Source organism: Condylura cristata, unplaced genomic scaffold (genome assembly GCF_000260355.1).
Source record: "Condylura cristata isolate star-nosed mole 26May11 unplaced genomic scaffold, ConCri1.0 scaffold00027, whole genome shotgun sequence".
Classification (NCBI taxonomy): domain Eukaryota; kingdom Metazoa; phylum Chordata; class Mammalia; order Eulipotyphla; family Talpidae; genus Condylura; species Condylura cristata.
Genome location: NW_004567128.1, coordinates 14515025 through 14530545, shown reverse-complemented (window position 1 = coordinate 14530545; position 15521 = coordinate 14515025). Strand labels below are relative to the sequence as shown.

Genomic DNA, 15521 nt, shown 5'->3' with positions numbered 1-15521 from the left:
GCACCAGCCATCAAGTCACCCTATTCCAACACCACAGAACATACGTAGTTTCTTAACTGGCCAACAACAAATAAAACAGTAGTCTTAGTGCTTTACTAAAAGTGCAATATGCATGATTCTTTCTGGTGTTTAGCAAATTAGACAAGAACTAGACAGTCCGGAATCTCAACAAACTCTCCTCCTGGTTTTGTGAAAACACTTTCTTGGACCACTTTCTTTCTACTTATCTTCTCTCCCTTCCAAGTTCAAGTCAGAAACAAGTAGGCTTACATTGTCTTTATTTCAGTTTTCAAAGCATTTTAACAAATGTTTTAACTGCCTTTCTACCTTTCACATATCTATGACCCATAGGAGCTGTTCTAACCTCCATTTTCATCTTTGTATGGTTTTCAAGTCTATCATAGCTCTGCCTTGATCACTTAATGCCTAAAAAGGAAGCTTGACTTCTTAGACCAGAAACAGATTTGTGGGTAAACTAAATAATCATACTTTTTGAGAAGTATTCCCTTCCTTTTTGATTGATCTTTAATTAGTAGTAGCTTAATATGTGACTTTAAAAATGCTTAGAGAGCATTTTTTTAAAGATTTATTTATTTATTTATTTATTTATGCATATGGGACTGGGGAACAGGCCAGAGGTGAAGGGACTCTGGAGAGGATTCATCAGAGACAGAGTAGGGAGCAGAACAGGCAGGTCTTGGAGATACACTGCTGAGGGGAGCAGTGGGCGAGACAAAGAGAGGTCTGCTGTGCCATGTGGGTCACCTCCCTGGCCGGGGATTGAACTTGTATTGCAGTGGCTAGGATAGCTTCATAGTGCTGCATTTCAACCTATTGTGCCACCAGAGAGGGCCTTAGAGAGCAATTTTGAAGTAAGAATGCAAAGTGACAAGCACTTACCCTGAATGAACCACTAATCTAGTCAATTTGTGTATATTTCATTAAATGCCTACCATAAAAAATAATAATAATGCAAAGTGGCATTTGTTCCCCATTATCTCCTCTCAAGACTTTAAGGAAAAAGTTCAATTCTGAGAATCTATGAGATGTACACAGGCTAGGTCATGTAACGGTACTAATACTAGTTTCCATTTATTGAATGATAATTTGAATAAGGATACGAAATATGAATTAAATGCTAACACACAAAAAAAAATACTCCTCTGGATCTCCCTGGTAGCACAAGGGATTAAATTTCAGCACTAGGAGCTATCTGCAGCAACTGCAGCATGAGTTCGAATCTCTGGCCAGGGAGGTGACCCACATGGTGCAGCAGAGCTTTCCTGTCTCTCCTGCTGCTCCCCTCAGCAGTGCATTTCAGTCCATCTACCTGTTGTGCTCCCCACTCTGTCTCTGGTGAATCCTCTCACCCCCCGCACCTCTGGCCTGTACTCCAGTTCTTGTATGCATAGATAAAGAGATCTTTAAAAAATAATTCCTCCTCTATGTAGAATCACAATTTCAAGGTGCTTTGGTTTTCAAAAGTAAGATATCAGACCACAACAGCTGTCAAGAGTTATTACTTTCATTTATCATGGCACAATAAATTTGGATTGAGTAGAATGCCATCAGATTGAGTAATTATAATACCAGACTTTATTTGCCTTTACATGCTTTAATTATGATGTCTACTTGTCCAGAAGATCTAATTTATGTCTAACAAGCTTTATTTCAGACAGTAGAATTATGCTGATCTGCACGCCTTCCTTAAGTGGGCAACAAGTATATCATTTTTCACTGAAAATGTGGAGTTGGGATGTGAATGTTTTTACCCAGAGTGAAAGGGTAGTTTCATAGTTGGTTTTTTTTTTTTTTTAATATGAGTTCATCAGCGGAAATATGTCTCGTACATTCCCTACGGTGCAGTGAAACCTGAGTCAACAGCATTATATTTGCTCACGAGAACAGCAAGAGTAATTGCAAATGGAAAACTCAGTGGGAGCTGACTTCCTTATCTCTGGGACTGAAGGTCAGCTTTGCATCACTTGGATGACCCAGCAATGAAGTGTTTCTTAGCATGAACAGTCTGGAGTGCCGCTTTCAGAATTAGGTACCAAATTTAGCACCTGAACTGTTCTGTTTCTATGGTGTTGGTATTAAGTACTTTTTTAAATGAGTAAGGAAACCAAAAAGCTCCCCAACTTTAGTAAGACAGTGTGCTGATAATATAGAAATGTGCTTTAATTCAAGAAAACAGCAATTGTAGATGTGGCTCTGGATAGCAGATATTAGAATACTACTTTTCATTCTATAATTTCCATTATTTTTCCTTGGATTAAAAATAACTATTTTGTAACAAAACCCATCCCATGCACAGTACATTTATACACATAATTACAAGAAATACAAAATATCAAGGCAGGTGCTTTCAGTAACTAGTTATTCTATGGGGGAAAAAGCAAATTAAACATACAGTTTTCATGAGAGAATGTTTTGCTATACAAATATCAACCAATTAAATTAAAAACAATTCAGTAACTTATATAATGTATGGATATTTTCTCTGGGTCTACATGAAATTTAAACTTTTCCAAACTTATTTTAACTAACCTGTGATTAAATTGTGTCCCTTTACCAGGACAGTTCAAAAACCTCTGAGGTTTCAAATATTGCCATCAATAACTTTCATCAAGATATTAATGGCTGGTGAATCCCTGATACTAACTCTTACACCTGAATGTTTGATTGTTTGTGTGTTTGTTTTAACAAACTTAACAAAGAAAACATGCAAGAAAAGAAACTACTATTAGGCAGCTTATTCAGTTAAGTCCCATTTTTTCTTGCAAACTTGGACATGGATCCCACTTGTGGCATATATACTTTATTACCAATTACTATTAGCTGACTTCTTATTCCCAGAGTAGATCACAAGAGTACACTGGATTTTATTAAGGAACACCGGATCTAGAGGAAGTTCTCAGTTGAGTATTACAGTGAAAAAGAAAAGAAGATGGAATGAGATTGTGGACATTCACTGAGGTCTGTGTATTTCACCATGAATAGACAGTTACCTAAATGGACTGGATTAATTTGAAACCCTCCAACTGTACATAATCCTGAAAAAGGAGAAGTCACTTGTATTCAGTGAGTAAAGGGAAAGAGATGAAGGTGAAGGAAGAAGTGATTCTGATACCAAAAGAAAGTAGCTTTTCAATCAAGAGACCTGTTACAAAGACATACCATTTAGTCAATTTTACAAAGATTAGAATGTTATGATAATTGTCTAATGCTGCTGAACATTTGTATACCTCTCATAAAAGTTAAAAAATATGTAGCAAGTAACCCTGACATCATTATTTTATTTTACTCCATGTTATTCACTTTATGAATCTGTTCTTTTCAAAGGCAGGAGAAAATGTGTAGGTAAAAATCATTCCATCATTATTTATGATGATGAAAACTAGAAAAATCCAAATTTCCAGCATATATGAAGTAATAGGACAGCGACATAAACATCATGTAGCCATTAAGAGACTATCTCCTGAGAATATTAGAAACAGTTTTTACACAATGTAAAGACTAAAAACACAAGATTCTTTTCTGTATTTCACTCCCAAATTTCTGCTATTGACTTGTATATTTATTTTTAAAACAAAACCGATTATCTGAATAAAAGGGCACCCATATCTGGATGAGCAATTAATGGTAATTTTCAGTAAATTGTAAGTTGCAAACTATAATGTGCCTCACTAGGTCCAGAATACAATGGATTTCTACTCTTTGAGTTTGGTGATAACGGAATATGCCATCTTCCGTTCTGGATGGTTCTGAAAATGGGCACTCAGCCATAACAAGAAGTATCTGATTGACATCCTCAGGGCTCAAGCCCAGCAGGACAATGATGTCTGCCTTTTGATTCCCTTGATTACAGCTGCCTGAAAGGACTAAGTCAGGCTCACCTCCTGGATTGACCTTCAGAATTGTACAGTGATGTCTGGGCCTTTTGCCCAAAAAAGTGCTGCCCATACATTTGCTGATCCCTGAAAGTTATTTAAAAGGACAAAGTAATTTCTTCACATTTAGAAACTGTACACAAATACCACTTAAAATGGAAATGCTAGGCAGTGATCACATATTGATGGAAATTCAAACCTACCAATTTACATATTTTATACAAATTTAGTTGCTATTAATTTTTTTCAGAAGTATTTTGCTTTTTAGTGCCTTTCACTTTCTTCTTCACTGAACTCATTTAAATGATCACTATCAGTATATTTCTAGTTTTCAGAAGAAGAAAGAACTGGAGGAAAAGAAAGACACGAGGGATGTGGAAAGGGAAAGGTAGACATGGCCAGCAAGAGACAGAGAAAAGAGAATTTGGAGATGAAGACAAATCCATACATTTCATGATTTTATCTAAGTTATTACTCACACAGACAAGCTAAGTTATTATTGTCATGTAGACAAGCTAGAAAAATGATGAATTAAATGCTACCGAAGTCAGAAGCAAGAATGTGTAGTTTAGCCAGGACATTCAAGTTAAGGTCACCAGACATGTGCTAATTCTGCTTTGTACAATTTCCATACAGTGGTTTTATTATACTTTTGCCCTCTAAGGGCAACCCTCAACTTAGGACAGTGTTGAGTCAGACCCCAGGCTAAAGAAACACTGTTAGATATTCTCACATTCTCAGAAGAGTAGGTAGCACTTATAAAGCTCTCGTCAAACTGGGGTTCTGGTCACCCATTTACTCCCACCAAATGAATCTTCACTCAGCCCCCCTTTCTTAGTATTTGATATCACATTTTGAACCTGCTAAACTTCAAAATCTAGAAAGGGCAAAATTACATTCCTGAGAAGGTGAAAGGCAAAGCATGTATTGTAGAGAACAAATATATTTTAAGCAATTGCAGTCACTTTTTGTTTTCATTATCACTTACCTTTGTTCACGTGCTCTGCTACTATTAATAGCAACACTAGCAAGATAATTATTTTAAGTCAGCTGTTGCTCCAAAAAGTCAAGGATTAAGGCTAAATATCGCTAATTGGTAAATGATTTGTCTTATTCTTTATCCTATTATAGAATCAGAAAACAAAAGTTTTTATAAATAATTCAAATCCCATCTTGATGTGTCCAGTTTGCTCTGTATTGAGAGTTAATGTTCTTTTTGGCAGAGACCATAAAGGAGTTACTTAGAGTAATTCCTAGAGCATTTTGGTAACAGCAATGTCCACCTTTTTAAAAATGAACATGTAATGATCAAGCCTTCCAACTGGAAGAACTTTTCATGTTTTCAATTCTGTTTGATTACTTTTAATTTCTGTTCAAGAAAAGGTAATCTTTAACAAAAATAGCTTTACAAAAATAGCTTTATTTATTCTACTTTGTAAAACACTAGTAGGAGGCAGAGGACAGTCTAATTTATTCAAATTCAGGGATAATATATAAGGAAAGCCAACAGATGACCATCAATCATAAAATTATTTTGATTGCCAAGTAAGAGATACAATTCATTTAACTTTCATCGTGTTCACTACAGATAAGTGGTATGGTACCATAAACCAATACTTCTTGGCCCAAGATATTTACAGTTTTGTATAATTCCTTAGGAAAAAAAAATCTAGAAGTTATTGCAAGGTCTTCATGAGAATGGCCACTTATGAGAATTTACATTTCAAAATTTCCTTATAAAGTAGCAATAAAATCTAATATACCTCAATATACCACAGTGTGACTAAAGAATGTGACACAATTTTAATATATGTTTGCTTCACACACAGTATTGCTTCAATACTGCTTGTAGTTTTTCATCTCAAAACAATGGCATGAAAGTATATGTGCACGTAAACAGCATTAGCTCAAAGGCTTGGGTTTATCATCAAAGGAGTATATTAATACCCTGACATATAAACCCTGGATATGTCTGTAACTCAAAGTTTAAAAAAATATTTCCAATGTTAGAATCTCATTGACTACAATAATCTTACAGGTCTAAAAAAATCACTATTTTTTTTTTTTTTGCACTATGACTTTGCATATGCTTTCAGTACAGATTATCACATCTGCAATCTTCATTTTTAAAGACCAGGAACTATAATACCATCAATAACTTAGAGGATGAGCTACTGGTTTTGGTATAGTTGTAGGCAGTGCATGCATTTCTACTCTGAAATAATCCATGTAAGATAAAGCTCATGAACAAACAGGAATATATGAAATAATACTTTGGATAATCCCTTAAATCCAGACACCAAAACCAAATAATTTTCTGCTAAAGTTTGTGTTGTGTGTGTGTGTGTGCTCAAGACATTTGACATAAAAACAAAAGCTGATCTAAAATAATAAAAATGTGCTATACAAATTTATGATTAAGAGGCGAAATTTTCCATAATTTGGTATAACTGAATATGGTAAGTCAGACTGAGGAATTCTAGACCTAACTCTAAGATAATGACGTTAGTTTTTTTATTTGTGGGCAACTAAACACTTTTATCAAAGCATATTCTGTTCATGCTCTTTTGTCCCAAACCTTTTAGTCCTTTTAACCAAATGCCACTTGCTCACATTTATTTAACATGTTATTCATAACTAACATAATGCCTATTATGCCTGATTGGATAAAGCTGATCTTTAACTGTAATGGTGGCATTTACTTTCATGAACCTGTACCTTTTCCTCCAATTTTCAAAAACTATTTTAATGTGTCAATGGATATTATAAGTTAAATAGTTCTATATTGCCTATTTTACAGTCAATCCATGCCTTATAAAATGACACCATAATAACATCAGTAAAACCTTCAGCCCATCTCATTTTTCATCAATCATCAAAACAACACATGAGCTTTAATATCTGTATGTCCAGCTTGGTCCTAATACATGAATGGTGGGCGATGGAAGGACCATATTTGCTAGTAGTTTCTAATTTTGCTCCATTTAAACACACCTGGGCTTAACTAAGAGTGAGAATTACATCCGGTTACAAACTAGGCTATTTCACTGTCAGAATGCATTGAGAAATGTATATTTACTAGAATTGAAGAATTACTCACCCAGCTGGGTCTCCTGAATCGTCATTTTACTTTCCACAGGATACAAAAGCTTGGGTGGCTTATCAGTCAGAGGGGCTGAAAAACAACAAAATAATAATAACATAGACTTTGGTTTATGAAGCATGAAATGAAAGATAGAATACTGTTTATTTTCTCAAATATTTTTCATTCTTAGAATAAACAGTGTGTCAAAGTGTTCTACCAAGTAGTGGCTTACACATTGCAGGTGGCCCCTTCAAGAGAACTGAACAGATGCCAGATGGCATACACTTGCCAATTGATAGTCATGGGGGCCTGTTAAAGTACAGAATTAGGGTGGGTCAGTCCTTAAGGATGTGACTGACATTCACTGAATATATTCAATCTGCACACCGTTCTTTCTTTCTTTCTTTTTTTTAAAGTGTGCTTTTAAAAAGAATACTTCCCTTGAAGGAATATTGATTTATATTGTTGGTGTTTTGCAAGTATATGTCCCCCCACTTCTGGTGAAGTGGTCTCACACCCAAAGCACCCCTAATCCACCACATAATCCATGCGCTCGGGCACCACGTTGTGCTCACCCAACCTGTCCCCACTATCTGACTCTTCGTCTGGTTTCTTTATAGTCTACTTATCAGTGAAACCATCTAGTATCTATAGCTCTCCTTCGGACTTATTTTGCTGTAACACAACTCCCTCCCTTTCCATCCATGTTTCTATAAATGGTATAAGCTTTTGGTGTGTGTGTGGGATTGCTGAGTGGTATTTCACTGTATTTATATACCATGTTTTCATGATCCAGTTGTCTATTTTTGGGAACAGGGGTTGTTTTCCTTTTTAAGAGTTCCCTATGTTTGTCTGTGTTCATTAAAGGCACAGATAATACATGTATCATATATTTATTTATTTTTTCCCCTTTGGCAAAATGTATCTCTCATTTTTCTTAATCCCATACCTAGTTTCCGTATCCTGGAACACATTACCTTAAAACCTGTAACTTAGTAATTAGAATAAGTATTTCCTATTTACACATTCTACAAATTGGGTAGCAACATGACATTGAATGAGTTTAAGAACAAGCTGCACTGTCAAATATGCATGTACATACGAACCAAGATAATAGATTCAAAGGATACTTTCTATGTAGTCAAAACCCTTCATTATTATTTTGCATTGGATTTTAATAGTATTTTTAGTAACTTTTGGCCACTTACTCTCTTAACAATTTTTAGCTTCCATATATTTTTGCTGTCTTCACATCAGATTTATCGATTATTAGCCTACAGATCTAAATGTGTACTATTCAACATCTTGTATACTTCATTCCTAGCTAAACTAGACTATTCAGGTTTTAGAGAAATAATCAGTTCTTCATTAAGCTAATTCTCCACCCTCTCAGATGAATTGTCCAGGTCCTTTGAAATTTGTCATTGCAGCTTCCAATCAGTACCAAGTACAGAAAGGATCATTTAGGGGTTGCTTAACTGAATGTTTCTGCTTTGAGGGTTTTCCTGTTTCCTTGCCAGGAGGACATGCCAGTCTGGGTGATAATGGACAGGCTGATCCAGACAGAAGTGTCAGGAGTTGGCCTCATGTCTCATCAACAGAGAATTCAAGAATTCAATCTGCTTCAGCAGCTCACCCCCATCTCTCTCTCTCTTTTTAATAATAGAATAGTTTATTTTTACATCATTTTGTGCATTTTTTCATCTCAGTTGTAATTCCCATGGGTCACCCCCATCTCTTTTTAGTGGACGCTACAGCCAGCGGGAAGGGATCACACCGCACATAAGAAAAAGTGATGAGTTTTAACAGTCCCGTTTAGGAGATGAACCTCGCCCAGCAACAATAGCTTTTGTTCATAACTGAATGAATGTATTATTCACTAATATTTAACACAGGGCTGGGAAATGAAAGAGAAATTTGAAATAATGAGATTTATCACTTTGAAGTTCTTCTAAAAAGATGACACCACTCTGGTTAAATCTAAATACTCTTATTTTTTGCCTAAAATGATCTTAACAGATTTTTATTCTCCTACCAGTTAACTAAGCAGAATATTCACTAAATATTGGCACATAGGTATGTCATTAATAGGCCAAAAGTCACACATCTTAGAATCTTGTTATCAAATCATTTCAGTGAATTTCAGAAGTCATTATGCTATCAAAATAACAGATTTATTTAGTAAATTACCCCAGTTTACAACATGTACAAGTAGACAACAGCTGTTACAGAAAGCAGCTGAGATACCTTCTCAAACATGTCCACACTAATTTATAGAAAGAGGGAAGGGATTATTTCCCTTATTACAATAAACGATAATTAAATCCAAATGCAGCACATTTGTTCAATAAAATGGTTGTGTGGTTCTTCACCCAAACTCACCATGGGTGGTATCTTTCAAGATATAAAACTATGTAGCTTTCAGACTTCTCATATTACATTTCATGTGATAAATTCAAGTTAGTAAAGGAATCACAGAACTCTGAAGACAGCAACCATTAGAACTTATTAAGTTCTTTAAGTTTTAACATTTGTCCTCTAAAGTTCACATAGTTTCAATGGCTCAGAATGGGACTTCAGTTCTGTGTTCTTCATTCTGGAAGGTTTTGACTTTACTTTCTAACAGTGAAGCCTAAAACTTGTGAGAGGCATCAAAGTAGAAATGATCTTGGGGTCTTTAGAAGAAAAAACAAACTGAAATTGTAGTTTTGTTTTCTTATTTTAAGAAATATTTATGTTGAAGTGCTAGTCTAACTTAAAAGTTAGAGAATTTGTACTTACTTTTTCCATTATCTTGAAAAGCAAGATGGTGTTTATCTTAACTTAGTGAGAAAATTATTACAATGAATACTTGTTTTCAAAATCAAATCACTGAACAATACTATAAGCAAGTTAGTTCATATGAAACTAATGTCTGGACTCAGGTTCTCTATTCCTTGGCCACTGCCTATAGTTGGCTTCCGCCTGCTTCCTTTACTGGCTGTCCTGCCTGTGTTGCCCAGACTCAGACTTCAGGCTGAGTCTGATTCTGATTCAGTTACTTCTATCTCCTGAAACTGACCAGGTGAGCTACAAAACCAAAACAAACAAACAAACAAAAAAACAACAAAACAAAACAGAACAGAACAAAGCAAAGCAAAACAAAACAACACCACACATGGTGGGTCAACAAGAGAGCAGGGACAGACAGAGTAAGTAAAAGATGGTTTAATATTTTAAAATTTTATTTTTCAAACAATTGCTACAGTGGATTTTGCTCAAATCCAGTCGAGATGAATGCATGGATAATTTCAACCATTATAAATAAATGTATGTGTAGACAAAACTAACACCAAAAAAATGGTGAGAGAAATGAAACAATACATAATTATCAAGAGGAATTATGACGGGCCCTAGGAAAAGGATGCTGATTAATGTAATAGCTATAATCAAGTAGGTGAGTTTGCCAACTACTGTTTACATTTCTGTTGACAGGCCAGGGGAAAAAATTAACGGCCAACAATTAACTTCCAGCGACAATAGTCAATTCTAAGAAATTATATGTCCTGTGAGGGTAAGTATCTCTTCTCTAGCAGTGAGAAAGTAAGCAAAATTATCAGTGCATATATTTTTTAAAATGTTTCCATTAGCAGAAAAAAGGTCTTCAAGGAATGAAAATGGTAAATCCCAGGCTGTTTGGAAATGCTTATGAAAGGAAACTGTGGAATAGACAAAAGGCATCATAAGATTACTGAAAGTCAGAAAAATTTTAACTCTGCTTGGCTTGGACAGTCACAATAAGATAATGCATTTCCAAAGAATAGCGTAATGTAACTTAATGACCTTCCATAAACTATGCCTCTATTTATTTATATTACACTTCACTAGAGAAGATATTTACATTTCTCAGTTTTCTCTTAATTATACTGTATTCTGCACAGTTAGTCACTGGTGTGATTCCCTCACCGTGGTTGTTCTCTACTGGGGCTATGTCTCCAGAGGTGCCACTTGACTAAGGATACTGCTAAATTCCTACAGTGCACAAGGAAGCTCCCCCCAACCCCCATGAGAATCAGCTGGCCTCAGCACAAATACCTTTGAGGCTGAGCTCGCCTGCCCATGATCACCATATATAAAAAGTTATTGCATTATCATATTTTGAGACAGAATTGGACAAGCAATTTGAGTTTTCTGATAGACGGAAAGCTACTGGGAACATGGGGATTGATGATACAGTGGGGGGATATTGCAGTCTGAGCTATCATAATGTAGACCACAGGCTTGAGGAGAACAATGAAGGAGTCCATGAAGAGTAGATGACACTCAGTGTGGGTTTCAGTACCCAGAAAGATCAGGTATGACTGGGTGCAGTGGAGAGATGGGTGGTCAAAGGAGAATGAATTGACAGTCCACACAAAGAATGAATAACACTCTTTTCTGCCTTCTAAACTCCCAGAATGACCACCTCCAAAGAACTGCCCCCCTAACAAACAACTAAAAGTTAAGACATATTTCTCCAGAGACATAGAATAAGCCATCTATTGTAGAATTCCATAGGCATTCCAGAAACGCAGGGTCATTCTAATGTATTATAAAACTTCTAGTTTTTGAAATATTACATAATTATTTCACAGCAAACACTTCCTAATATTATTCTATGTCAACTAACATGGACATTACTTGCAATCACTGAACACATATTTAAGAAAAAAGGGTACCCTAAATACAACTTTGTTTTGGGAAATGGCAAGTATTCAAGGGACTATGCTAAGTATTAAAAACAAAGTGCCCCCTGTAAAATATCTCAATCTTTCATTTGAAATTAACATAACATACTCTGCTTAATCTCATTTACAAAAAATTGACATGTTAGCTGGAACTGAACACAAATTTAAATTAGAAAGATACAAAAGCATAAATATAAGATTGCAAATAAGCACATATGTAGGAAAATTAACACATCATATTTTGGAGTATGCTGCTATTTTATTTCATTCAACTATGTCCTACAAGGAAAAGATCTAGAATCTTCCTCCCAATGGACAGCCAATGAATAGAGAAGACAAGATTGCTTTCAACATTTGTGCTCTTTGAATGTGCTTGTTACTAGACACTAATTTTCTTGGAGTTTCAGATGATATGAGGCAGACTGGGGAAAATATTATTTTGCTAGCATTTGGAAACAGAGATGTAAAGGGGTGTGTGAGCCTAATAGATTTTATTAGGAATAAACTATATTTGACAACAATGAAAATTTCACTGCAGAAATTGACTAAGTCTGGGTCTGCTTGCTTAAGATTGGGAGAGAGGATTATACCTGTGGTTAGCTGTTATAGATAGGACTGTTAATGATTATAAGACTTGATAACATGGAAGTGAAGCCTCTCATTATGACAGAAACAAAAAAGTAGCCATTCTAGAAATTCCATTAAAACGGTTACTAAATAACAAGTGGAATTTACTGAGCATGTTCTCTACTGAAATTAAAGATTTGTGAATAATAGCTAAATTTTTCAGTTATTACAGAAATTATATAAAATATTAGAGGTGTCCTTTACATTGACATTTTATTATAACCCTTAAGCATGTCATCATTGTTAAATAAAATTTGGAAACATATTGGATAGTTCTACTGCTACCATATTATATTCCTTTAAATGAATTAAACTTCACTGGTGGTCAGCTTATGGGCCAATAATAACAGATTTGTGAAATGGTGATATATTCAACATTAGCATTTGTTTTAATTTTCTTGACCTTGACAATGATAAGATTGCACTGGTTCCTTTGATATTTTTCAAATCTCTGTTAAATTACATAGTTGGGACAGAAAAGTTAACATAATAGTAATATAAATTACAGGCTGACTGTGATTTAATGGCACAACAGCTTAAAGAAACATATGTATCAGTAATTAGCCTCCTTCCATCTTCTCATTTTTCCTTCCTTATCTCCCTTCCTTTCTTCATCAATTCATCTCTCTTTGCAGTTTATACTTCCTTCCTGTTCAATAAATATACCTTGAAGGCATACTGAAGGGAAAACACTTTGTTTTCTCTATTCTGTGTAGAGCTTAAAAAAATGCTGCATCTCCATTCATTCATTTAGTCAACAAGTGGAATAGTACAATGTACTTGATGACATTGTCATCACTTTTTCCTGTTCAGATTAATTATCAATCATCCAACTAACACCACTGGGAATTACCTTCTATGCAGAAGTCATTTAATAACAATGCTTATTTAACAAATAATAATCTCTTATCTAAAGGGATTTTAAACAGCTTCAGCAACATCTAAAGTCTTACGGTTCATAGAGTGGTTTTCTGCTGTTTCATAAAATGAAAATCTATCCAAATTCATTAAAAAAAGATTATTACCAAAAAATCCAAGAAAGAAAAGCATGCTTATGAACAGTAAGATCAAACACTCTTTAAATAAAACTTGCTATTCAAATTTAATTATGCTGTAAGTGCTGAAATATTACTTTTGATATCAGTACATAGCCAAGAGTTACTTGGCAATAAATAGGGGTTAGTCATTTTAAGCATCTTCTTTTCAGCAATGCAGGAATCAAGTGCAAAATTTGTTCTTAGTTGCACTGAATATCATCCATATCCTCAAAAGAAAAGGAAAAAAACGGCATGTTATAAATAACAACATACATGGAATGTTGATAATTACTGAAGCGGAGTGATGGGTACACAGAAACTGATTGTACTACCCTCTTTTATTGCAGTGGAAATTGTCCAAAGTGAAAATAGTTGCTTGAAAAAAAACAATGTCAACGATACGAAAAGCTGAAGCTTTGGTAAAATTTTCCAGGGTCATATACAGCAAGAATATGTGCATACATCTACATATGTCCATATAGTAGAATATAAATTAGTCTCAAGCCAAGTTTGGAACAAGAAATGCAATGGAACTGAGCTGGATGTGTGCCAGCTCAAAGCAACATCACAGCTCTATTGGCTCAGCAAAATTTGCTTCTATTACACCTTCGATATATCTTTGTTTATATTAAACATAAGAAAGGCATTTTATTTTAGGAAAAGGGAAGTGAAAAACATTAATACAATTTAGTGGTTTAATATTACTGAGTTACAAATTACCCTAAATATTAGCAACTTAAAACATTTGCCCTTTATTATAATTTATGAGTCTATAAACAAGCTAACATTCATTAGAGTGGGCCTGGCCTGAGTGAACTTTGCTCCTGCATTTGGGGTCAACTGTAAGTCAAACATGTGGCTGAAATTCATCTGGGCTGGGTTTGCTTACATTTCTTGCATTTAGCAAGCAAAGACTTTTATATTCAGTATGTACTCATGGATCAGTCATGGGTTTGTAAGCAGGGAGCTGGATGCTCTAAAATGACTTATTTTAATGCTCTTCTAAAGTCTGAAACTAGCTTTAAGCTGCTCTATACCCTGAACCTCCTACTATTTGCTGGTTTCACTATTTTATTGGTTTCTTTTGGAATGTTTCTGTTGTTCCTTTTGGAATGTCATATTACTCCTCAAATCCTCTCTCAACTCTATAATCTCCATACCCATAGATGTCAACTTTTAGGCTAAATTTTCCTGATTTCTAATTGAGCTACTCCACATAGCTCTCACCTCTGTTGTGTCTATAAGAGTCTGGGCTATATCTTTTCCTCCTACATATATGATTTACCTTAAGACTAAGAACATGAGTTATGATTTTTAAAATGAGTTGTTTCACCTTAATGCCCCATGCCTCTAATATTCTTAGTGTTCTGAATACAGGTAGAACACAATGGATGTTGGCCCCCACCACCTTGCTGAATATTTTCAGAATGACTATAGAAAATTTTAATTGTATTTCATCCTTCTGTTTTAAATTCATAAAATACATGCATTTCTGTATGTAACTATATGCCCAGGTTTTAAAAATATTTGCATTTAAAACTGTTCACTAAAAATGTTTTGATGACTAATGAGAGATAAGCTTCAGTTACCTTATAAAGCTTACTCATCTAGAAAATATACTACATGGACCCAGCAAATTACTATTAATGCTCTTTAAAAATATTAAGGAGGGCCCTCCCTGGTGGTGCAACAGGTAAGGAAGCAGCACTGCAAGCTAGCTATAGCCGCCTCAGTGTGAGTTCGATCCCCGGCCCTGGATGTGATCCACATGGCACAGCAGACCTCTCCTGACCCACCCACTGCTCCCCTTAGCAGTGTGCTTCATTTATCTGCCTATTCTGCTCCCCACTCTGTCTCTGGTGAAGCCTATCACCACCCCTGCACCCCTGGCCTGTATTCCAGTTCTGTATGCATAAATAAATATAAAAAAAAGTAACAGTTATTTGTATAATTTTATGAGAAATATGTCATCTTTTAGGTGATTTATGAGCAAGAGTTAATATATTCAGCTATTTTACCCATCTCTGGTGAGTAATTCTTGGTTGCTTTTTTAAAATTAGATTTATTTATGGGCCCTCCCTGGTGGTGCACTGGGTTAAAGCACTACACTAAGAAGCTTAAGCCACTTCCGCATGAGTTCGATTCCCACCTGCCCTGGAGGAGATCCACATGG

General features: G+C 35.2%; 1 protein-coding gene across 1 annotated transcript in view; it reads right to left on the bottom strand.

Annotated features, from left to right (window-relative positions):
- IL1RAPL1 (interleukin 1 receptor accessory protein-like 1) overlaps window positions 1–15521 on the bottom strand; it is a 1088386-nt gene that overhangs the window by 238216 nt on the left and 834649 nt on the right. The window contains exon 6 of the mRNA XM_004689926.1: window positions 6994–7068. Within this exon, the coding sequence (XP_004689983.1) occupies window positions 6994–7068 (75 nt within the window). The remainder of the gene's footprint in view (window positions 1–6993; window positions 7069–15521) is intronic.